The sequence below is a fragment of the Antechinus flavipes genome, chromosome 6 (assembly GCF_016432865.1).
Source record: "Antechinus flavipes isolate AdamAnt ecotype Samford, QLD, Australia chromosome 6, AdamAnt_v2, whole genome shotgun sequence".
NCBI classification, from domain to species: Eukaryota; Metazoa; Chordata; class Mammalia; order Dasyuromorphia; family Dasyuridae; genus Antechinus; species Antechinus flavipes.
The window spans coordinates 25,983,272-26,010,424 of NC_067403.1; the positions used below are offsets into that span (position 1 = coordinate 25,983,272).

Below are 27,153 nucleotides of genomic sequence, written 5' to 3' on the forward strand. Positions count from 1 at the left end.
CCAGGCTGGTGCTCTATCCATTGTGCCACCTAACTGTCCCTACTGTTTTTTTTCCCATAACCAAAAGGAACTATGTGGACTGAGGTAGAGTTTAGTAACTAGTAAAGATTCAAATGTTCATATATTTTTTGTATTTAAACTTTAAATTCACTCTACATTATAGGGCAGAGAATATGCTACTTTGGATCTATGTATATAAAATTTGCTTTTTCATTGGGCAACTTTAAAATATTAAAATTATATTTTTTCTTTGTGTGATTTTATTTTTAGGTATATATATATGTATATATATATAAAACACACATACATACATATGTAGATGTGCATATTATTTTCCCCATTTACATGTTAAAACAATTTTTAAACATTTTTTTAAAAAAGTTGTGAATTGGAAACGTTATACCGCCTTTCCTCCTCCCTTAGATGATAAGCAATCAGATATAGGTTATATAGATGTTAGCTATTTCAATTAAATATGTGTTATCTCTTATTTGTGATGATTTCCATATTACCCACTAGGCCAGTGTTTATGCACAAAGTAAAATGATTCCATCCATTGTCCATCCATGCCCTCTGTTCTCCTTCACTGCAGACTCCCTGATCAAGTTTCTTTATCTGGACTCCATAAAATTGTTTTAAAAATATTTTGATAATGATATTTCGATGTAATTTTTAAAAAAATTCTACGTATTTGATTTTTTGCTTTTAAAGTCATTATTCTGAGAAAGCATTCATATCTTTAAGCTAAGTGTTTCAAAAGGGGTTCATGGTACACAAAGTGGTTAAGAACTTCCGTTCTAGAAAGTGTGGTCTGCTACACTATTTCCATTTCTTCACCATTCCTTTACTCCTCAAGTTTGTGCTTCCAATCCATAATCTAGCATTTAAACAATAACTCGACTCAACAAACATCTGTCACATACATGTTATGTATAAAGTGCTGTGCTAGAAACTGGAGGAATAAAGACAAAAAAATAAAATAAAATTGTCCTTGGTCTAAAGGGAGCTCACATCCTGATGGATGCTACAATGTGTAAACAAATAAGGAAATATAAAGAGGACTAACAAGGGGGATAAGGAAGGCTTTCCATAGGAAGCAGCCCTAGAGATTAAGCTTTGAAAGAAATTATGTATTCTAAGAGAAATAAATAATAATAGAAGCTATTCCAGGCTAAAACACAAAGATGGGAGATGGGATTCCAATTGTAGGAAGAGAGGCCAGTTTGGAACAAGTGTGGGGAAGGGAGAAACATATAGAAACTCTAAAGGTTTCTGAATTATATTATAAAGGGCTTTATAGGTCAGAATGAGGGTTTTTGCATTATATCTTAAATGTAGTCAGGAGACAATGAAGATTTTTTGAGCACAGAAATGATTAAAACAGAATTTTTCTTTTAGAAGTATAAGGGGTGAATTGGAAAGGGGAAGGGATATAAACATTTAAAGCAGAGAGACTAATTGTAATAATTTAAATAAAACTGATAAGGGACTGAAATAGAGTGGTAGTTCAGAGATGAGAATTGATGCATGAGGTATTGTGGAGATAGAATCAATGAGATCTGATAAATGATTAGCTGAGAGAGTGGAATAAGGGCTCCTCTGAGGTTGTGAAATCAGATGATGGTAGTTTCATCAACTATAGCTATTTTTGGAAGAAGGGAGGGCAAGATTGTGATGTGGTTGAAAAGTGTGATTGAAAACAGTTTTGTTTTGTACATTTTGAATTTGAGATAGTTTTTTTTTTTTTTTTTTTTTTTACTAAAACTGGTCTCTCAAAAGTCAAAAGTGATTTCTTAATCATTCAATCCAATGGACAAGTTCTAAATATCACATTCAGTACTATTAACCACATGTTGCTCCTGAACATTTTTCTCCCTTGGTTTCCAAGATATTTTTCTGTTTTTCTCCTCTTACTTGTCTTATATGTGACTAGATGATTTCCAAATCTCATGCTCCATTTCTGAAGTGCTCTCTAGAACTCCCCCATTCTATATTTCCCAATGACTTCTAAATATCTTCACTTGAATGTTTTATGACACCTCCAATTCAACATGTCCCAAGCTGAATTCATCATCTTCACTGTCGCTCTCAAATCTACCTATACCCCACTTTCCCTAAAGCCTTATCAATTTCTTTGCTTTAGTATTGACATGTTTCTACTTCCAATATCCCATACTCACACCTAGATTCACATGCAACCACTGAATCACTTTTACTTATCTTTTTCCTCCTCTTCATTCTCTCACTTGGACTGTTTTATTAACATCCTCTCATGCTCACTTCCTCTTTGCTTTTCATTATTATATTGTTCTTATATTTTTCTTGCAGATGATTTTTTTTAAACAATGATTATTTTGGTTTTTTCCAATTACATGTAAAACAATTTTTAATATTCATTTAAAAAAAATTTGACTTCCATATCCTCTCCTTTCTTTTTCCTCTTGCAATAGTTTGATACAGATTATGGTAATGCTCTGTTAACTGGTCTTTCTGCTTTTAATCTATCTCTTCTTCAGCATATTTTCTACACCTCTACCCAAGTGATTCTACTAACTCTCTACTATAGATATACTATATCTATCTATCTATCTATCTATCTAATCTTCAGTAACTACCCCTTTGCATATATTTCCATCATTCAAGATACACCATAACCTGGTCTTATCCTACTTCTTTAGCCTTGTATCATACTACATTATTTTACATATATATATATATATATATGTATATATATATATATATGTATATATATATATATATATTTTACAAGGACCCAGATGGTTGAATGCTGTCATCAGAGCATGTATAAAGTGCTTTTCCTGTTTTCTGCCCACATGAAAAGATGGCTATGATCTTGTGAACACTGAGATCAGAAAAGCCGTCGACAACTCTCCACCTAAAAGCAGAAATAAGTAGACCCAGGCACTAGTGGGGTCATTTGCTCCTGGGTCACATGATGGCGAGTTGCTGTTTCTCCTCCCCTCTCAGGGGACCCAGGGAGGTGATGCCGTAGTATGCAAGTTACCAGTTACTTTTCCCCCAGAGCCATCTGGGTCCAGGTCAGATTTGGATCAGCGAGAGGGAGATGGCCCTCACCTGGATGAGTAGTGCGGGTGGTTCCTCACTCTAGCACATCCAGCAGGAAATAGAAACTACTTTGATAAGGTAGGGCTTTCTATAAGCCTTCTTCATGTTGGCTCAGCAAGCAGTCAAAAAAGCTTCTGTGCTTTGCATTCTGAGGGGACTAGAAAGAGAAGAGCTGGGTATTCTCTGAATTCCCATTCCTTAGAATTAGAGATGAATTCCCATTTCATTTCTAGTCATCTTGCCGGCTTCCTCTACATACACTGGCAGCAGGCAGAGCATCCTGTACTTTTTCTAAGGATCAAGCTCCATTGACCATAATTCATTGCCAAATTGGGCCTCTAATTCTCTCTTCTTTTTCTGTTCCCTTTGTCTCTGTGCTTTTGCTTATATTTTCCTCCAAAATGAAGCTGATTCTCTGCCATACTTTTACCTCTGCCATACTTATCAATATTGAGATTATTAATCTCAAAATTTTCTTTTTGTTCATCTTCAAACCAGGTCAAAGTGACTTTTCCTTTCTCTAGTTTTTATTTTAAATTTTCCTTTGCCTTTACCTTTTGTCTTTGCTTCACTTGCTTATTTTATAGTCTATTGCACATTTGTTTCCCCCTCCCCATTCAACTGGAAGATCCTTGAGAGCAGGAACTATAACAATTACTACCACCACCATAATAATAATCATAACTATTGATATGATTCCTATCTTTGTATCCTCAGTATCTGGCATAATACCTTGAGTTTAATGGTTGTTTAGTAAATTTTTTTTAATTAACTTGGGATAGAAAAACATCTATCTGCATCTAGAAAGAAAACTACGGAGACTGAATACAGATCAAAACATCATATTTTCACTTTTTTTATTTGCTTGTTTTTTTCTTTCTCATGGTTTTTCCTGTTTGGTCTGATTTTTCTTGTACAATATCACAAATATGGAAATATGTTTAAAAGAATTGCACATATTTAATCTATATCAGATTACTTGCTATTTTGGGATAGGAGGAGATAAGGGAAGAAGAGAGAAAAATTTAAAACATGAATTCTCCCAAAAATGAGTGTTGAAAACTATCTTTACATGTATGTGGAAAATTTAAATACTATGGAAAGTTTAAAAAATAGATATTTTTGGCTTTGATCTGGAGCAACTATTTTCACATATACAGCTCTCCTTTATTTTGAAAAGGCAACAAGAAAGGGCTGCTGCTAACATCCATCTCCTACTATTTCCTTTCTCTTTCATTTTAGTCAATATTCTCAAGCAAATTTTCTCCACCAGCTGCTTTCATTTCCTACTCCCTATTTATTTATGCTTTATTTTTTAATAATAGCTTTTAATTTCGGAAAATATATGCAAAGATAATTTTCAAGAGTCATTCTTGCAAAACTGTGTGTTCCAAGTTTTTCTTCTTCCCTTCCTCCTCCCCCCTCTCCTAGATAACAAGTAATCCAATATATGTTAAATATGTGCAATTCTTCTACTCATATTTCCACAATGACCATGCTGCATAAGAAAAATCAGATCAAAAAGGAAAAAAGTGAGAAAGAAAACAAAATGCAAGCAAATAACAACAAAAAAGGTGAAAATACTTTGTTGTGACCCATACTCAGTCCCCATAGTCCTCTCTCTGGATGCAGATGGCTCTTTCCATCACAAAACCATTGGAATAGACTGGATCATCTCATTATTGGAAAGAGCCACGTCCATCAGAATTGATCATCTCATAAGCTTGTTGTTGCTCTGTATAATGATCTCCTGGTTCTGCTCACTTCACTCAACATCAGTTCATGTCAGTCTCTCCAGCCCTTTCTAAAATCATTCTGATTGTTTCTTACAGAACAATAATATTCCATAACATTCATATACCATAACTTATTCAGCCACTCTCCAACTGATGGGCATCCATCCACTCAGTTTCCAGTTCCTTGACACTACTGAAAGGGCTGCCACAAACATTTTTTAGGCTTGTTCCTTAACAGACGGCTAGCTCTGCAATAATCTTCTTCTATTCTCATTTACTAACACCTCTTTCTCAGACTGTCAGTGACCTGCAACATATCAATGGAGGTGATCTTTTCTTAGTTCTGTTCTTCCTTGATTCCTATTCAATAACTGATAGTATTGGTAAATTTTCCTTCTTGAAAGTTTATCCTAACTTGCTTGTGGCACTATTTGTGATTATCTACCTCCTTTTCCATGTTTAACTTGATTTTTACCAAGTCCTCTTGCATCTTCTACCTTCTAAATTCAGGCATCTTCCAAAGCTTTGTCCTTAGCTGACTTTTCTCTCTTTACATTTCACCTTTCAAAGAACTCATCTGCTTTTATAATTTAAGCTATTTCCTCTATGTAGAAGAGGGCCCCATTAAAAAAAAATCTCTAGGCTTCTCTTCTGAGCTTCAATTCCACTTTTTCAGCTGCCTACTGAACATTTTCACTTCGATATCCTGCAATCACCTCATTATCAACATGTCTAAAAATGAACTCATCATCTTCCCCCCATACTGGCACCCTTTCCTGACTTCCCTATTTCTGAAAATGATACCATCGTTCTGTCACCAAGGAGACTAGAAGAGTCTTTGTTGTCACAGTCTATATACAGACTAGCAAAAGGAATATTTCAGTCATCCACATGATTCATTTTGTAGGGGCAGTTCTGATATTTTACTGTCTCAAATGGAAATGTAACCCTTTTGTATGGTTCAAAACCTGGAAGTCTTTTTTTTTTTTTAATAAAACTTCTACTTCATTCAACCATACCATATTAAATTATACATTCTTCTGTAATATCTCAAGTTTATCTATTTTCATTAGTTTATTGTTAAATTAATTTTCTGATTGTACTTACACATATCATAACCCCCTCCCAAAACTTCCAATGGTTCCCCATTGCCTATTCATATAACTTTACATCTTTTATATCCATAAAAATCTTAACATTGGACTATAGTGTATTAGGCTTTCAATGAAATAAACTTTGAATGAATTGATAAATATAAATGCATGAATGTGTTCTTTGCTTCCCCAAACACAATCTCCTATTTCCTATTTTTCAGTTGTCCTATTTGCCATTGTCCTTTTCTTATATAATTGACCCTCCCCCCTGAGTTCTAACCCCCACTTCCTTCATGAAGCCTTTTCTGACCAACCTAAAACTCACTCTTTTATCTTTTTTCTTAATTTTTATGCTTCATACTGTCTGAAACAATGACATTTTCTTTTTTTTTTTTTTTTTGAGGGGTAGATTAGGACTGTGATTTCATTGATATAGAAGTTCTCAATTAGGAACTTTCTCTATAATTTAGTCTTAGAGATTACTGGAGTCACTAAGATGCTAAGTATCTTTTCCAGGATCAGATAGCATATGTTCTGAGATGAGACTTGAACTCAGTGCTTCCTAAGTGTGCTCAGCTTTTTTCTCCCAGCCCTATTTTGGACTTCCTTTGTACTTCCAAACCATACCCACTCTACTGGGGCTCATTCAAGACTTCCCCTTCTATAGTTGGAGCCTCCTTCTCCGAGAACATCCTACAACCTTCATGGACTTTCTCTCTACAATTTCTTTCCTCTTCCTTTTCTCATTAATGATTTCTACCTGGAGCCCCCATTTTGTGGAAGGGCTAAGGGTGGTCTGCCTCTATTCTCTTGGTCTTGTTCCTGAATTCTTCAGGACTTTGTTACTATGTTCTCAAGCCAGATATCTTCTTCCTCTCCTGTCCCTTTCCTGTTGTCTTCCCTCATTAGAATGTAAGCTCCCTGAGAGAAGGGTCATTTTTTGTTTTGTTTTGTTTTTGCTTGTATTTATGTTTACAATGTTTAGCAAATTGCATGACATACAGTAGGCCCACTTTCTTCTCCCACTGCATCATATAACCTCCAGTCCTTTGTCTTTTATATGCAAATATAATGTCTCTCTATTGAAACCATAAACTTCTTGAAATCTTTCAGTAATAATGTTATATTTAGCATTTTAATAAAATTTAATATAAAATATTTTATAAATTTTTTTACAAAATATAAAAATATATTTATTAAGCACCAACTAATTACTGGCAATAAAAAGATGGAAGGAAACCGGGCACAGTCTAGTGAGGGAGAGAACATGCAGACATTCATATACAATCATATGCTTTTGTTCCCAAGCCTAAATTGGAGCTAATCAATAGCAGGAAGGCATCAGGATAATGGGTGCTGCCTTAGTATCTTGTAGAGAGTCTTAACTATAGGAAACTTTCTACAGGATGTGCTGACTGACTGACTCCACAGTCACTGCACTTTGTGCTATATGAGCAACAGCTGTACCTACATTTGTGCTTATGTCAGAAAAATGAAGAAGTTGGTCCTTCCACTATTGTCCCAGAGACTGGTAAACAGCAAGATGGCTGCATCGACCTCCCCTTGGAAGTTTTGGCAGTGTGTGTATGTGTGTGTGTGTGTGTGTGTGTGTGTGTGTGTGTGTGTGTGTGCAGGATAGAACAATCTTATAGTTCTGACATCTTAGTAGTAGTGGAAGGTAATTTAAGGGTAAAGTACTCACTTTTGAGCCATCTTTTCTTGTTCTAATACAAATGATTTACCTCTGAAGACCATGTTAGCCCCCTGGATACTTTAGAATCAGCCGGAGTCAGGATAAGCAAAAGTCCTTGGTCTTTAGTCTTGGTTTTTAGAGGGAGAAGTGAATTGGGTGGACGCAGGATCTCCACGACCTCTCCTCTTTGTCTCCCACCCAGAAGTGACTCTGGCTTGTCTTACTCCATCCCCTAATCCCTCCCACAATTCTCTGTAGACACCAAAGGATCAAACCAACATAGAATAGTGGGAAGGGCCATTTTCCAAGGATATGCTAATTGAGTATTGTCCAATCGGTAATTAGCCATAAGTGCTCCGCTGTCCGACCTCAGTGCATCAACTCAAGAGTTTCAGTCCTTTACACCTCCTGCTTTCTTTTGTTTTAGAACACAGGTGGTCACACCATCCCTGACTTCTCAGGGAGGTGAGAACCCCAAAAAGGAGATGATCACGCTCTCCCTGACTTCTCAGGAAGGGGAAGTGGGGGTTGCTAGCAGGTTTCTGGGCTGAAGGGTCTTATTAGAAACAGATATGCACAAACCATCAGCATGGGAGGTATTACACAAACACATAGCAATAATGCACAGGCTATTAGTGATGACTCTCCCCACAGTCAGTGAAGGCTCGATGTGGTGTAACAAACATGAATTGTAGTGCAAGTAGTGATATAACAAACAATGTGAATCAACATGGTGTTGCAAAAGATTTCCAGAAGTCCTACAAGGAGGGTATGTAAGCAGCAGTCATGCATATGCCTTCTTCAGCAGCTAAGAGATAGTCCAAAATCAATCTATTGTCCATTGCTTCACGTGCCAGGGAATCCAATGATTCCTGCAGATTTTGAAGTCCTGCAACAGTTATATAATTTCTCAGAGAATCCAATGATTCCTAATAGTTTTGAAGTCCTACAACAATCTTATCATTTCTCAGAGAATCCAATGATTCCTGAAGGTTTTCAAGTCCTACAACAGTCTTTATCATGTCTCAGAGAATCCAATGATTCCTGAGAGTTTTGAAGTCCTATAACAATCTTATCATGTCTCAGAGAATCCAGTGATTCCTGAGGGTTTTTAAGTCCTACAACAATCTTATCATGTCTCAGAGAATCCAATGATTTCTGAAAGTTTTCAAGTCCTACAACAGTCTTATCATGTCTCAGAAAATCCAATGATTCCTGAGGGTTTTGAAGTCCTATAACAATCTTATCATGTCTCAGAGAATCCAATGATTCCTGAGGGTTTTCAAGTCCTACAATTTTTGGTGTCCATGAGTCAAACGTCATTGCTGCCACGCTCTTTCAATAGTGAGCATAGTCAGTAATGGAACCCCCCGATGTTTCTTGGGTCTTCTCCTTCATTTCAAGGGTCTGCTCCATCTCTCTGCGATGGACAAGGCAAAAACGGCTCGTTGGCACCCATCTGATTCCTTCTCCACCTGTAGAGATACAAGCAAACCCTCTCCCCCAAGCAGTTAGCCTTTCTGGTCCCTTGCATTCACCACTTTCTGGGGCTCTCCACATCACCTGGCGATTATCTAAAGATAGTGGAGCTGCTCGAACTGGACACTGCCCTTCCGGTGTGTTATAAAACCTGTCTGCCGGAGCCAGTGCATCTTTGTCAAAAATCAAGAAGTTAATAGTATAAAAGGCTAGATTCAGTAATTCTCTAGGGTTACCTGTGGCTTCCCCTTTCTTTTGTTTTTGGAGGAGCGTCTTAATGTCTCTGTTTCTTCTCTCTACTATTGCCTGTCCTTGAGGATTAAAGGGTATGCCAGTGGTGTGTAAAATCTTATACTGTGCACAAAAGTGTGCAAAATGTTTGGAGGTGTATGCAGGACCATTGTCTGTTTTTATTGCTCATGGCACACCCATAATGGCAAATGCTTGTGTGAGGAATTCAGTGACCACTCGGGCTGTCTCTTTTGCTGCTGGTATGGCAAAAGTGAATCCTGAAAAGGTGTCTACCACAACATGGATAAAAGACAGACGACCGAAAGATTTATAATGGGTCACATCCATTTGCCAAATTTCATTGGGTTTAAACCATGAGGGTTCTTCCCTGGAAGGAGTGTAGGAGCATGGAAAGGAAAGCAAGCTGTACAGGCTTTTACTATGCTCCTAGCTTCCTCTTTTGTAATCCCAAATTGTAAACATAAAGCTTGAGCAGACTGATATTTAGAATGAGATTCTTGGACTTCCTGAAATAAAGGCGTACTGGCTAACATGGTTAGAAAGCTATCTGTCTTTGAATTACCATCAAAAATAGGACCTGGAAGTCCACTATGTGAATGGACATGCAGGATATTAATCTTACCTGGATGCTTTCTCACTTGCTCTTGAAGTTCCTTAAAGAACTGATATATATTAGAGGCTGCAAATTTTATTTGGGCTGTGGCAATTCTTTGTACCACACCTACTGAATAGGCTGAATCAGATATTATATTTATGTCTCCTGGGTAATAAATAAGAGCTAGAATGATTGTATACAATTCATTCCGCTGAGTGGACTGAAAAGGAGTTCTGACTACTCTCTTTATAGTTAAGTCACAAGAGTATACAGCTCAAATATTATGTTTGGATACATATGTAAAGATGGTTGATCCTTTAAGAGGAACTTTAGAAACCTTTTCTTCAAGACTCCATCGCCAATTATGTAATAGTCTGGTTATCTTTAATGGAGACCCATGTGTAAAATTTGGAGCCATGGCCAATAAAATTTGCCACTCTGGTTTGGTTTCACAACATACATTAATTTGTGTATTAGTATTAAAGGTATATATTTTGTCAGGTCTTGTCCCAGATAATTGTACTGCTCGCTTAATGGCCTTTAATAAAATCCTAGCCATAAGCACTGGGTAAGGAGTAAGGCTTTGTTCTGGTTGTGCCGGGAGGTTCACCCACTCTATCATACTGTCTCCTTGAGGAAGGACTGCTGTGGGTGCCTCTTGTGTAGCAAAAACTGATATTTCCAAGGGTTTTTGAGTGACTCTTTCAACTACATTGGATAAAGCCAGTTCAACTTCTCTCAAAGCCTCTTGAGCTTCTTTTGTAAGCTGGCGTGGTGAATTTAAAGCACTGTCTTCCCTTAAAATGTCATATAACGGTTGCAATTGATAGGTAGTCAAGCCTAACACTGGTCGCATACATTGGATATCTCCTATCAATTTCTGAAAGTCATTTAAGGTGTTTAGCTTCTCTGTTCTTAAGGAAAGTTTTTATACTACAAGCACCTCAGGGTATACTTCATATCCTTAATATTAAAAAGGATCATGTCTTTGAATTTTTTCTGGAGCTATGTGCAATTTGCAGTTCCTTAGTGTTTCCATGGTCTTTTGTAGACATGCTTCTAGCATTTGTTCCTCAGGTGCACATGTAATATAATAACATAACTTTTGGAAATGCTTTTCTTATTGGAGTAAGAGCAGCAGCAACATATATTTGACACATCGTAGGGCTGTTTTTCATTTCCTGTGGCAAAACTATCCATTCATATCTTTTATAGGGCTCAACTAAGTTAATGCTGGGCACTGAAAAGGCAAATCTTTTCATATCCTCCTTATCTAGAGGGATAGAAAAGAAATAATTCTTAATGTCTATAACCCAAAGAGGCCACTCTCTAGACAATTGAGTAGGAGATGGAAGTCCAGGCTAAAGAGTTCCCATAGTTTCCATCTGTTCATTTACCTTTCTTACATCGGACAACATCCTCCATTTTCCAGATTTCTTTCTTACAACAAATACTGGGGAATTCCAAGGACTTAGAGAAGGTTGTAAGTGTCCTTGGTCAAGTTGCTCCTGTACTCTATCTAATAAGCCTGAATTTTATCGCTACCTAAGGGCCACTGTTCTATCCACACTGGTGTATCAGTTTTCCATTGGATAGGAACAGGTGAAAATGTTGGCAGGCCTTCAACAACAGCTCTGTCTAAAAAAACTGAAGTACTCATTTTTAACCCTAATTGTTGTAAAATGTCTCTTCCCCGCAGATTGAAAGGGATTTTTTCAACTATAAAAGGAGTAAAAACTCCTGTTTCACCTTCAAATATCCAGCTCAAAGGGGTAGCACTAACTTCAGCTGCTATTGATCCTCCTCCACCAGACATGTAGGTGTCTGCCTTAATCTTTGGCCAGTGACTGGGCCAGTTGGCACCTCTAATGACTGTATGATCTGTATCAGTGTTTACCAAGCCTTCTAATAGTAGGCCATTTATATAGATAGTGAGGATAGGTCGGTCAGCTGTCACAGCTGCTGTCCAATATATTCTTGGATTTTGTTGCTGGGAGTCAGAATGTGGGTGACTATCACCAGGTTGCTTATTAGGAGTCTGTATCAGTAAACCTGATGCTGGTATTTCTCCTGGTTGATAAGTCACACATTGTCTACTTGTATTAGTGATTGGGATATTATCTACATATTCCCCAGTTTCCCACATCATTGTGTAGATGGACACTGTTTTGTACACACTCTCAGGAGTTGAAATGGTCAAGCCTACTGTGCCTGGAGGTAAGGGATCCATAGGCTGGAGAGGAACAGATTTCACCTTTCCAGGGAGTATCTCAATTGTCCCAGCTGCATACAACTCTATTCTCCCCAAATGTAATCCCTTTCTCCCATCAGATTGCTTCCTGGCTGACTGATTGTGTAATCCCTTTCTCCCATCAGATGGCTTCCTGGTTGATTGGTCATGTCTGGGTACTGAACTTCTAGGAACTCTCTGGATGTAGCATTGGCTGCTATCATGCCCCAAGTTTTTTCTTGTCTTGGGCCCTGGGGCTAGGACCCAAATGCTAATTCCCTAAATCAGTTTACATTCTGATGCTCAATGGAAGCCTCTGTTGCATTTTGGACATGGGGTATTTGGTTTTGTTCTCCCACCCTGTTTTCTTACTCTGTCTCTATGCCACTGAAAGCACTGACGAGTATTCCTGGGAGTTCCTTGCCAAAAGGGACCTTGTCTTCCCATTTTAGGGTCTTGGGGAGTCTACATCATAGCCTGGCTATAAAAAACATTTGTGCCCACTGTGGCACAGCGTTTTATGATCTTCTCTAAAGGAGCATCCTTGCATAGTCCTAGTATAATTCTTCTACAAACCTCATTAGCATTTTCTTTAGCAAGTTGCCTTATCATAATGTCTGTTACTGCATTTTCACCATTAGTTCTTGTGATAGCTGTCTGCAAACGTCCCACAAAATCAGTAAAGGGTTCATTTGGTCCTTGTGTTATTTTTGTGAAGGCCTCCCCCTTGTCATTTTGATTGGGGAGAAAAGCCCACGCTTTGATAGCAGCAGCAGCAGCAGCAATTTGCTCATATGCTGCTATGGGGTAATTAATCTGTACTGAAATGTCTTCATAAGAACCTATACCTATTAATTGGTCATAAGTGATGGAAGTATGAACTCCACTTGGACTATTTTGTTGGGCTTGTATCCTATAGAGCTCACTAGATTCAGAAAGCCACAAGTAGTTTTGTCCAGGTTCTAAGCATGTCCTTGCTATAGCTTTCCAGTCCCTAGGAATTAAGACTTCATAAGCCAAATTCTGTAATAACATCTTAACATAAGCTGATGTAGCCCCATTTTTAGATCTTTGAGGATTTCTATATCAAAAGGAGTGAATCTTCTACTTTCTTGACCTGAAGAGTTAAACTGTTAAATCACAGGAGACAGTCCTATTTTCAAATCATCTAAATCCTGCCCTTCTTCTACGGCTTTAAGTAGTGCCTTTTGCAATCTAGTCATAGGAAGGGGTGATAGCTGGAGGCAGTGGTGGCGTCATTACTCCTCCTATTACTCCTCCCCCCTTCATCCCTGAAGGTGGAGTTGATGGAGGCGTGTCAAGAACTAGTTCCGGTTTAGGTGGGGTTGAAGCTGCCTTGTGAGAGTGAGAATCATCATGCCCTTCATCCTCACTTAATTCCTCATGCCTTCCATGATATTACCATTAGTCTGTTCATTATCTTCCTCTTTTTCCTCACATTTCCTCATCTGGCTGTTCTTAAAATTTTTCTTTTTTCTAAAACTTGCAGGATTCTTTAAGGCCAATTGTATTATATTGTATATATAGAATGTTTTCTTGGAAATTGAATCAGGACCATTATCATTGTAGTATTCACATAATTGATCTCTTACTAGTTTCCAATTATCTGGCCCAATATCTTCTTCCTTTAAGAACCAAGGCGACTTGCATTCTAATGTACCCAAGAGTCCAGTGATCTGCAACCAAGTTACAATTAAGCCTTGTCCCTTGATCAATTTAAGTATGCTTTCTATAGCTCCCCCTCAGGGTGGGGGTGGGGCTGGCACTGGGGGACAATCTTTTCCTAACATCTGCCCCATTTCAGCTAGAAAAAGTTACTAGTTTAGCCCTTAACAGAGTAAGTTCCCTGTTTGTCTATTAAAATACTCACCCTATTTCCTAGTCACCAGAGACTTCTTCAGTGAAATTAAGGTCCTTGGTCCACACATTGGGCACCAAATATGAAGACCAAGTTAGCACCCTGGATACCTTAGAATCAGCCAGAGTCAGGATAAACAAAAGTCCTTGGTCTTTATTCTTGGTCTTTAGAGGTAGGAGTGAATTGGATGGAAGCAGAATCTCCACAACCTCCTTCTTCCTCGTCTACTGTTAAGTGACCCTGGCTAGTCTTACTCCTCCTCTTAGTCCCTCCTACAATTCTCTGTATACACCAATTATCAAGCCAGCACAGGATAGTGGGATGGGCCATTTTCCAAGCATATGCTAATAGAGTATTATCCAATCAGTAATTAACCTTAAGTGCTCAGTTGTCCAACCTCAGTGCATCAACTCAAGAGTTTCAGCCCTTTACATTTACCCCTGTGAATATAATTTCTATAGGTTTTGGTGGTACTGATGTTTACAGTGAGCATGAAATCATTTGACTTCTTAATCTCAGCTTCTTCATCTTTAAATGAGATCAATAGTAATACTTTTTTCCTACTTCTCAGAGTTGTTATGAGAATTAAATGAATTAATATGTGTGAAAGAACTTTTGAAACTATATAATTTTATGCAGCTGTAAAAAAAAAGAGATGAATGAGATGGAGTGAAATCTCTCAAGACAGTTGTGAAAATTGAGCAATACTTCATCTACCCCAGAGTTGGAGTAGGCCTGAAGGTCCTTGGGCATTGAGTCAAGAGCATACCTAAATCCCCTTCCTGCTATCTTCCCATGACATCATTTTCTTCCTATATGAGCAGCCATGTACTTACTGGCCAAGTTCAATTTCCTGGGAAGCTTTCCCATTTAGAATGTAAGTCTCTCAGCCATGAGGATGATAGTCAGTGGTGGCAGGGGTATTTGCATTTGGGACTATTTAATGTGTAAAGCCTGGCCCAAAGGTACTTCCTCCTTTGGACTGCTTGTCCAACTGTAGGGACGTCCCTTCTCATGAGAAAGTATAATAAACTTTCGTTTGCTTCTAGAGATATCTCCAGCTTTTTAAAAAAATGGTGATCACTCACCATTCTGAGCCACACAGGGAGAAAAAATATTCCTTAGTCCACAGAAATTGTCTTTGAAAGATGTTTAAAGGGTAAATATCACAGTTACTTATATTCTACTTAGATAATTACCAGGGATAAGTATTTCAAAGTGTATTTTTAATATACTCTTTTTCACCCAGAGAAAGATGAGAGAAAAAAAATTATTTTTGAGTCATGTTGATAATCCCTTTCTCATATTTGCTTAAGTTATAAGCTTTACAATGCTTGCTTCTGGAAACAATTGCACATTGAAAAATAGTGCTTCCTTTGTCTAGATTTAAATATGCTACACTGAAAATGTATGCTGAGTTGAAAAGGAAACAATGGAGGAATATATATTTGCCTGAGGATCATCTGTTTTCTGCTTATCTATATCATTATAGAAGAAAGTTAAATGTTTAGCATCTCATCATCGGGACATTTCCATTCAACCTCTTTTCCTACCTGGACCAAAGTCTAATTCCTCTATTAATGCACTGAATTGTCTTGTCATCCATCTGCTTCACTTTAAATGAAGAGCAATTGATACTAGATTTTATTTTTATGTCTACAACAATTACATTCTTTTCCATGATTTTCTTCTTATTTTCCCTATGCAGATTTCTTGTGCTTCGCCTTTCTTCCACCATGGACAATTCCCATCTCGTCCTTTTCACAGAGTGTCTAGAGGAAGCTACCTTCAGTACCTTAGCTTCTATAGTATTATATCGGAATAAAGAAAACCCTCATAAAGCTATTATTTCATTAGTACCTTCTAAGGATTTGAGCCAAGAGCTTCAGAGCCTGCATAAGAGAGGATTTAGTGGGCCTCCAGAACCATCCCAGTTTTTCCAAATGAGAGAAGGAGAACAGATTATTTTAAGGTTTAATGGCAATATTTTTGCTTCAAGTAAGTATAAACTCTTTTTTTATCTTTTTATCTGTCTATGTTCCATCCTATAGTTAGAGACTGAATTGTTGTTATTCAATTAAAAAAAAAAACTGAGAAGTATGGTGTGCTAGAGAGTGCTAAAAACTCGGAATCATAGATTCAAGTTCAAAATTCCAATCTGTCATTTGCCAGTTGCATGACTTTGGATATCACTTTAACTCTTTGGATTTCCATTTAATTACCTGTAAAAATTATGAGGTTAAAGTCAATCACATCGAAAGTTGCTTTCGGCTCTATATTCCACACTTCCCTTCATTTTCTCCATGTCATAAAAGGAAGGAAAAGATGTATGTTCTCTCCCATCCTTCCAGAAACGAAAGCACAACTTCTCTGTGCTTAATTTTCATATTCCCAATTACTTTTAAAATAAAGAATCATGAGCACCCAAAATCATTTCCTATGATGTAATGTTAGTTTGGCTATATCATTTGTGAAATGTACAGAAGATGAATAGTGGAGAATACATGAGTATTCTCCTGAGAGAAGAATAAATATAATTATTACATGCATTTATATGTAGGATTTATAAAACACAGATATAAAACAAAATTAATAAAATTCAGAATAAACCTCTGAAGTAGACAGTTCAAATGTGATGATATCTCTATTTTACAAATTTGAGATTTAGAGAATTTTAGTCACTTTTCCACACTTCAAAAGTATCAAAGCTAGGTCTTTAGATTCTGAGTGTATAGTTTTTTCATTAGTTTATGCTATTTCTCCACAGATATAAACAAGATTTCTAAAACTCAGAATAAACCTCTGAGGTAGATAGTTCAAATGTGATGATATCTCTTATTTTACAAATTTGAGATTTAGAGAATTCTAGTCACTTTCTCACAGTTCAAAAGTATCAAAGCTAGGTCGTTTGATTCTGAATATATAGCTTATTCATTAGTTTAAGCTGTTTCTCTAATATGGCTTCTCCAGAACCTCAAGAGCATTAAAAAAAAAAAAAAAAAAAAGATTTCCCTCCCTTCACATGTAAAGAATATGTTCCTTGACACACGAGGTAGAAAGGAACTTTGTAATGTAAAATGACCATAGTTACTCCAACCAATTTGGGATTGACTTTAAGAAAAGGAAAAGGGTTGAAAACCAGGTATGTGTATGTGTGTGGGGAGGGGCAGAGATACTGGGTCAGAGATACATTTGGGGAGATGAATGTGAGAGAAAATAAAAGACTGAAAAAGGCATATGAGAGAACAAAGAACTGAGATGAAATAAAAGATAATAAAGCAAAGACAAGAATAAATTATGAAAGATATGAGTAGGGAGAAGAAAGGAGAAAAGAACAGACTATTTGCTTTAACCCTTGTTGTGATTGAGTCCTTTGCCTTCAGATTCTTGTACCTCCACCCACTCAGTAAAAGGAACAGAGTATTTTTGGCAGCAGTAGGAAGAGGTTCAGAGGGGCCATGTTGCTTTCTAGGATTCCTTTGGCTCCATATGATATTCTATTTTCAAAGGGATATAGACACTCAGATGACAAAACTTGCCATTCTCCCAGGCTGTGATCCTTCTTCCTGGATACCCTTCCTTTTATCCCTTCCTCAACTCCATTTACAATCCTTGCTACTTCTATGTCTATTTAAAACTTAGGAATGCCCTTTCTCTGGTACCTACAATGTATCCCAGAAACACGTGGAACCCCTTCACATCATCAGCCATTTATCTTAAACTAGGGGCCTTCAGTGAAATGAACATAGTCTACTCTCAGACTTCTTAAACTTTTTCTACTTATGACCCCCTTTCATCCAAGAAATTTTTACATGATCTTGGGTATCTAAGTATACAAATCAAACATTTATAGATACTAAATCACAAAGAAATTTATTTTAAATTCCTTAGTATACATATAATTTTATCATTTATTAAAGATGAAAGTAAATTTGCATTCAAATGAGATGGATGTGCTTATTTTTAGATGGAGAATTAAATGTTGGTGGAATATTTGATACCTTTTGCTAATTTTTTTTGCAAGTAACACCTTATTACATGATTCCATATGGAGTCACAACTCAGTTTAAGAGGCTTTAGTCTAAACTAACCAAGCAGAGCTATTCAAGTAACAAAGGATATTCTAGAAAAAAGAGGGGAGGGGAGGAAAAGGAAAAGGGAAAGGAAGGGCAGAAGTTCCTTCCTGTTTGACTTCCAAAGCAGAAGCCACAGTATCCACCCTGGGACATTCCCATGGAGGACACAGATAGACACAAAACGGAACTATCCAATCCAAACAAGTCTTATGTGGATGACTGAAAGATTTCCTCTGCTAAGCTTTGTATACTAGCTCTAGTAAATAGAATTATTGTTGATACTATCAATGAGTGCTTTAGTCTCAAATCGTCTCGGGACCTGTGTGTAGGGAACAGCAAGGAAAAAAAAAAAAGGTGAATAAAGGAGAAATAAGCAACAATCTCTTGGAAGTGTGACTGACTGGGGTTGTCAGACTTCTGACAATAATCATTTTTCTCTCTCACCAGTCCTCCCTTCAGACTTCTGAAAGGAGCTAGACTAACTGAATATTCCTGTACCTCCCAGAAGTCATACTGTTAGTCAAGTCAACCAGTCCCTTACACTGTGCCAAGGTGGCACCTGCAGAGAAAAGGCAAAGCACTCTCCTGCTCAAAGTTTATATTCTAATGGGAGTACAACCGTAGAACTAGTTATATTATGTGATATACATGAGTAGAAAATGAAGGTAACTTCAGAGGGGAAGATGCTAGCAGCTTTTGAGGACCACGGAAGGCTTTCCACAGAATGCCACAGAATCTAAGAGGCAGAAATGAAGGAGGATAATCTAGATGATAACCAGAAAGGAATGAATGCAGGGATTGAAGGTTCTTTGTGATCTTTCCAACCAGAATCTAAAGAGAAAATTTCCTGAAGAGAGGAATGTTCTTTAATTCAACACTCCCTTTACATCCCCAAAGCACAAAACTACCACCCTTACAGGATTATAGATTTATAGCCAAGGACCATTAAACATCACATAAACAAATTCCCATATTTTACAGACTGAGAATCTGAGAAATTCAATAACTTTTGCCCAGGGTTCCATGAGTATTTAGTACTAGAACCAGGATTCAGATAGACATCTCCTATATGAAAACTCAACATACTTTGTACCATAATGCCTCTGCCTTCACGTGAAAAAAATGGCCCTTAGAATTGATCAAGTACATGAAATTCTAAAATAAATCTAAAATTTAAATGAATCCAGGTTATGACTCTTTGAGAACATCTATATTCATTATTATAAGCAAGGAAGCTAAAACACTCAAAATACAGGTAAATATTTTTCTCTTTAGTTTGTGGTGTCATTCTACTTTCCTAGATAAGAGAGATGGATGGGCCAGATGCTTTCTCCCTGCTGCATCTAGATCCTTTGGAATGTGCATGGGAAAGGACAACTCTTTCACTCTGGAGAACAGAACCTCACCACTCTTGCAGTGGAGTTCAAGGAAAACTCCTCCCTATTTGGCACAGATTGTGCTTAGAAGAGTCACTCATTGGAACTGGACGGTTCATGGGAAAATTGTCCTGGTGTTGTTCAACTTAGTTTCCTCTTTCAGCTCTTGCAGATCCTGTTCTTGTCCGCCAAATAAAATCACCTGAGCATCAGAAAGAATTCTGCTCCTACTTTTTATAGATAAGCAAATAAATCCAGAGAAGCTAGAGTTTGCCTAAATTCACTCAGCTAGTTGGAGATAGAGACAGGATTAGAGACCAAGTCTTTTGGTTGAGTCCAATGCTCTTTGTACTCCAATATACTTGCCTTGCTTTTGTGTGGTGACTATCAATTTTCTGTGCAAATTCATATTTTATGTGAAAGTGGGTCATTGAAGATGAGTGAGGGTTAGAAACTGAATCAAATGCAAAATATATTCCACTTTAAGACCTTAATGATTATATGACTTCCAAAGTTTTAACTCAAATCATCTATTATATTGTGGTAGTAATCAACAAATTTTACTTAAATTTAGGTAATGGAAAAGATTATGGAAGAGACTTCAAGCTGATTTTTCACTTACAAAGAAAGCCCAGCCTGGAACTCCAGCTCAAGGAGGTGGATGAGTTTGGCAACTACAGTTCCCCTTATTACAAGGGTACAGTTGCAGTTTACAAAGTGCCCAAAGCAAAAATAGCCAAGAACTTGAAGCAATCACATGTACTTAATGACTTTGGACATCAACTGCCTACTTGCAAATTACCATTGAATTTACCGAAGGTGAGTGATGGAAGACATTTTTTTGGTCACTTTGCTAATTGGTTTTATAAGTTCAAAATATTTGCCTAATTAATCTATTTTAATTTGATGTTTCAAAAGAATTTTAATTAGTTTTGTGAATTCAAAATATATATTGTCAGTCTACTTTAATTTGATATTTCAAGTTATATGAAAGCAAATTCTCTGTCCTTGGGACCCTCTTAATCTCCTATAATTGAATATCTATATTTATCTTTTTTTTAGTTCCATAATGAGTGTAAGGAAGTATTAATTGATGTATGGATTATATGCTAAGAAGGTGGGGAAAATATGTTGAAAAGGTTGGGAGTGTTATTTATAAATGAGAGGATGTTTTCATTTTTCTATTTTAATTATTACTATTTCCTATTAAACAAGTAAACTTTCTATTGCATTCATATATACTCTATATTCCTATATATAAATTTCTGTGTGTATACATATGTCTATAAACTTATATGTGCATGCATGTTTGTATCTATGTATCTGTCTTTTCCAATAAGTCCCACAGTGAATATATCTTGAGTTTTTAATAGGATCTAAGATTGTCTTAGGGCTTATAGTTGGCTCTTAATAACGTTGAATGAATTATTTAGAACTGAGTATTAACTTATATTCTGGCATCTAACATCTTCTTGGGAAATGAATCATTTATGATGTAGGCAGCTTAATTTTCATAATAACTTTTTCATGTTTCAAAGGTCTGCACTTTGCCAAGATCACTTATAGTTTTTACACATACCAGGGCTATGAATACTTGCCTTTAAATATCCTACAGAGATTTTTCCAGCAACTTATTATATTGCAATTAACTTTAGTGATCAATTCTGCTTTTGTTACCACTAGTCAGTCTCAATGTAGAAAGAAACTCAAGTTGGCGTGATTACAGATAAAGAAACTGAGATTTAGAGAAATTAAATTACTTATATGTGGTCACATGGCTAAAGATCATCAAAAATAGGATCTGAACACAGGTCTTTGTGATTCAGTGCTCCACATGGTTACCACAAGGCATACAGGTGGGGTTTTCTCTATTATTCCTTATTAAAGTCAATGACATTAGAAGAGAAAGGCCGATTTGGGAAGGTAACAACTAGTGATAAAGATAGTATCTGAGAATTGGACTTTGATTTCTGGACCATGAATAAAAATACAGAAATGGTAGACTCCAGCCCAGGGGTAGAGTATATTAAATAATGATTAATCAAAGTGTATTTGTCTGTAGTTGTAGAAATCTAATTAAAAATAAAAGCCCCAACTTTAAAGTAGAAAGAGAAAACGAGAAAATCACTCCAACATACCTACCATTGAATGTTACATAGAGAAAGGGGTCATAATATTTTTTTTTTGGTCTCATATATGCCTTTGGCAATCTAGCATAGTAAAAAAGTCCCTTCTCAAAATACTGTTTTTCCATGCACAAGGTAAAATGCATAAGATTACAAAGGTAATATGGAATTACAAATACAGATGCAATTTTCCCCTCCAAGTTAATGGAATCCCTTAAACATATTCATACACCTTGGGGGTCTATAGATCCAGGGTAATGCCTCCTACTCTGGAGAGAAATTATAATATAGGAAGAATAATAGTAGAGACACCAGAACTTTGCAAGAGAATTAATGCAAGAAAGAACCAAGTATTTGTCTGTATACAAATACACAAAGTATTGATAAAAAAGAAAAATGAACAAGAGATCTTAATGCAAAGAAGCAAATCTGATCTTGTAGGTATCACTGAGACAAGACATGAGATACATAAATTAATGAATACAATTATGGAATGCTAAATATCAATGTTTTTTCTGGGTTGAGCTTTTTTTGGTGTGTGTTCTTTATTATAGCTTTGACAGAATTTATGCATGGGTATTTGTTCAACATTGACCCTTGCAAAACTTTCTGTTCCAATGTTTCCTCTTCTTCCCCCCACCCCCTCCACTAGATGGCAGGTAGTCCAATACATGTTAAATATATTAAAGTATATGTTAACTACAATATATGTGTACACACACACACACACACACACACACACACACACAATTATCTTGCTGCTCAAGAAAAACAGATTTAGAAAATAGGTAAAAATAACCTGAGAAGGAAAACAAAAATGCAAGCAAACATAAATGCTATGTTGTGGTCCACATTCAGTTCCCATGGTTCTCTCTCTGGGGTAGCTGACTCTCTTCATTACTGAACAATTGGAACTGTTTTGAATCATCTCATTGTTGAAGAGGGCCACGTCCATCAGAATTAATCATCATTGTTGTTGAAGTATATAATGATTTCCTGGTTCTGCTCATTTCACTCAGCATCAGTTCATGTAGGTCTCTCCAGGCCTCTGTGTATTCATCCTGCTGGTCATTTCTTACAGAACAGTAATATTCTGTAACATTCATATACCATAATTTATTCAGCCATTCTCCAATTGATGGGCATTCGTTTACTTTCCAGTTTCTGGCCACTACAAACAGGGCTGCCACAAACATTTTGGCACATACAGGTCCCTTTCCCTTCTTTAAGATCTCTTTGGGATATAAACCCAGTAGAAACACTGCTGGATCAAAGGGTATGCACAGTTTGATAGCCCTTTGAGCATAGTTCCAAATTGTTCTCCAGAATGGTTGTATCCATTCACAACTCCAACAACAATGTATCAGTGTCCCAGTTTTCCCATGTCCCCTTTATTCATCATTATTTTTTCCTGTCATCTTAGCCAATCTGACAGGTTTGTAGTAGTATCTCAGAGTTGTCTTAATTTGCATTTTTCTGATCAATAATGATTTAGAGCATCTTTTCATATGGCTACAAATAGTTTCATCTGAAATTTGTCTGTTCATATCCTTTGACCATTTATCAATTGGAGAATGGCTTGATTTCTTATAGAGTCAATTCTCTACATATTTTGGAAATGAGGCCTTTATCAGAATCTTTGATTGTAAAAATGTTTTCCCAATTTATTGGTTCCCTTCTAATCTTGTCTGCATTAGTTTTGTTTGTACAAAAACTTTTTAACTTGATATAATCAAAATTTTCTATTTTGTGATCAATAATGTCTAGTCACAAATTCCTTCCTCCTCCACAGGTCTGAGAGATAAACTATCCTATGTTCTTCTAATTTATTTATAATCTCATTCTGCTAAATATCATTTGAAAAAAAAGTAGATAACAAGTTAATATTGTTAACTAGGAAGATACATTAACATGGGGGAAAAACTCACCAGGAATTAGAGTAGGGAAATATATTGGCAAGCATCTGGGTGAAACCAAGGTAATTGTATTCTTTATCAATTTTTCCCCAATGTGAAGGAGCTGGTTACTAAGGGGGGAAATGAAGCCTTAAACCTTAGGAGCCTTGAAGTGAAATGGACATTCCATCTTAGAATTTGCAAAAGAGAAATGGTAAAGTGACCTAAATCTTATGTGACTTAAAGAGTTTTGAAAGTGAAGATTTCAAGATTCAAAAAAAGAATGGATAGGATTCTATAACCTAAAATTCGATAGGCTAGTTTGACCAGAAGTCATGGGAAGAAATAAAAAATGTATTTCAAAAGATGTAAGAGAAAAACTTTTAATGAGAAGGATAAGGTATGAACTATATAATGAGATGAATGCTCTGGGAATTCATTACCATCATCATCATCATCATCACTAATATTTGTATAGTATCTACTATATGTCAGGCACTATGGTGAGCATTTTACAAATATAATCTCATTTGATCCTCACAATACCCCTACAATGTATATACTATTAATATAGTTGAGGAAACTGAGGCAAATAGGTTGAGTGACTTGCCCAGGATGGTGCAGCTAGAATTTGAATTTGTTCTCCTTAGTGTTTTTTGAATAGAATTTGAACTTCTTGCCTCCAGGTTCAGTGTTCTATTTTGGCACTTACTACCTTGACCAACTTGAAACATATATGTGTGTGTGTGTGTGTGTGTGTGTGTGTGTGTGTGTGTATACACATACACACAGAAGATAGAATCAACATATAGAGGATGAATAGATCTTAGAATAGATCTATTTAGAATAGTGTTAAATAATCATGCTTAAATTCAAGATAAATTGAGGCAGCTGAAAGGCTTTTAAAAAAAGCATTTTTATCTTTTATTTAATTTCTAAATCCATATTAGGGAAAGAAGATGATTTAAAAAAAGGTACAAAACCACTGCAAATGATAGATGGGACAAAAATAACTCATAAAAAGAAGAGTCTTCTGTTAAAGTTTTATTTTGTTTCTGATTTCTCTGCCAAGGTGAAGAGTTTTGGGCTAGAAAAATAAAACACAAAAGGCTGATAGGAATTTGATAAATAGGGAGATAGTGAGCACCTAATCACACTTGATGAGTTCAAGCTATCAGGGTCACATGACCTACATCTCAGCGTGGGAACATTGAGTTCCCACCTATAAATTTCAAAAAAGTATGGAGAACACTAGAGGTCATTCAAGACTGATATTTTTATTATTGCATAAATAATATAGTAAGTAGTAAATTGTAATATTTATTAATATTTAATTAATTAATGTTGACTAATTAATAGTAATATTATTGTTATTATGTAAATAGTGTAAATAATGTCTCCTTACAGTATTAAAAGGTGAAGAGAATAATATCTGCAAAGTAGGGGTCAGTGAGTTCAACTGCAATTTTGGGGGAATTTTTAGAATACTGATCATAAAGATGGTGAACATTGAGTGTTCACGATAATCCAGGATGACGTCCAGAAGATGTCCTGCCAGATTAATTCTGTTGCCTTTTTGATAAAAGTTATTAAGCTACCAGATCAAAGGGATGCTTTGCTGTAGTTTATCAAGATTGCAGGAAAGCATTTGATCAGATTTTTCAGGCTATTATTACAGAAAAAAATGGACGTGTATATATTATGATAGAACAATTCAATTTATTTAGAATGGATTTAATAGATAGATACAAAGAAAATTAATTATTAGATTTATATCATTTTGGAAGGAGGTCTTTAGCGGACTGCCATGAGGATCTGTGCTCTTCTCTCAAGTTGCTAACAATAGTGATAAGACTTTGGGGAAAAGGTAATTATTAATGCTTCTTACTCATCTCAGGGTACTCGGGTTTCCACAACTTCCCTCTCATTAGAATCAGTAGTATGTATCAATTTTGTAAATTAAGCTCACAATTACATGTAAATGAATGATGATTAAATGATTTCTTCTAGATCTATGTGACTGGGGACCAAGAAATATCTTATTAATTAGATCTTGAAAAAGAGTGGTGATGTGAGGAAAGAGCTTAAACAATTTTATTGCTCAAAGAAAGCTCAGAGAAATTTTAAGACAAATTTATTTGGTGGCATGGTGTGGGAGTGGAAAAATTCAGCAAAACTAGAACATTAGGAGGTCACTTAGACTGCCACTTTGTTAAAAGGGAAGAAGACAATATAGGGCCAGTGAGGAACTCACTAAGGTATTTGGGGAGGAGGTAAACCATCTGGTCATTTTCTTTTTAAACTTGCTTTCTTGCTAACTAGATGCTAAACTTGATCACATCTATACTGCTAAAGAAGTATAAGTGTTCCCCATACCTCATAATTTTGTGCCCTTGGGGAAAGCCCCAGATGTCCTGCCCTAGTTATACCTCCGTATGTGGGAGGTTATTCAGAAACATTTTATGTGCTTCTAAGATTTACATATATCAGATCTACTTCTTGTGGCTGCCTATATTCAGCTGCAAACCTCTGCCCTGCAATCTCAACTGGCTTTATGTCAGAGTGATCTGCTTCCATTTTAAAATAGTTCACAACTTGGAGATTTATGTAAGCAATCAGTTGACCCTAGTTCTGCTTTCAAGTAATGCTAGCTAAACAATGAACTTCCTATTTTTCAACTGAACTCCTGACATGTGATTTCTAAGTAAACGATGAAGCTGCTCAAATGCAAGTCAAATAACTTTGCTGGCACAACCTGTCTAATGGAGCAGAAAAGCAGGAACATGGCTTGGATGCATTTCCTTAGAATGCTTACTTATCATTGAGCTTGATTTTCATTTCTTCCCTGCAAATAAACTGCATGCTTGACTTTCCCTACAGTATAATCCTGGATAATTTTTAAGGGCTTACATAATTGTGTGAATCTTTTTTTTTTTTTTAAAGCCTCACTAAATAGTTGAGAATATTTAGAACTGCTTAATTTTCCCCTCTTAGCATTCACAAAGTTAATTTATATATTACCTATTTAATGTTTTTTTCTTTTCTTTTCTTTTCTTTTTTTTTTTTTTTTTTTTTTTTTTTACATTGTAAGATTTACAGGATATAAATCCCAAGTATTCCAAGTGGAATTCCAAGTATAAAAAAAAAAATCACTAAAACACATAAATAGTCATCAAGAAAACAGGGAGGAAATAGTTTGCAGGTTCTCCTTAAGTGGCAAAATGAAAGAGTTAGAAGGTTTGATTTCATTTTGTGCCCAAAGGCAACAAAACCATTTCATGAGAGCCCCAGTAATTTTGCCTTACAATCCTCACAGTAAACATAAAAAGAACTTTGAAGATAATTGTAGCTTATGTGACAATATTGTTGTAGAACATAACTACAGGGAATTTTTGAGAGAAACTTGATAAAGTGTTCTACCCCAAGTCATTGATGCTAATTGACTTTAATATGAAGGGAAAACAAGAAGATGGAAAAAAATGTTTTGGAAAATGTGATTCAGTATTAAGAAACAAAATACCTATACAACTATTCAGAGGCCTTATGCCAAAGATCTTGAATAATCTTTTAAAGAAAAAAAAATCAAAGGAATCTGGACCTGATAAGCAGTAAACATTACTACAAAAACTAAAACT

At 36.2% G+C, this 27,153-nt stretch overlaps 1 protein-coding gene across 1 annotated transcript in view; it reads left to right on the plus strand.

The window, feature by feature from the left end:
* The window catches only part of DTHD1 (death domain containing 1), a 68,130-nt gene that overhangs the window by 31,329 nt on the left and 9,648 nt on the right, over positions 1–27,153 (plus strand). The window contains exons 7-8 of the mRNA XM_051964920.1: positions 15,754–16,043; positions 20,072–20,316. Coding sequence (XP_051820880.1) covers positions 15,754–16,043; positions 20,072–20,316 — 535 coding nt within the window. The remainder of the gene's footprint in view (positions 1–15,753; positions 16,044–20,071; positions 20,317–27,153) is intronic.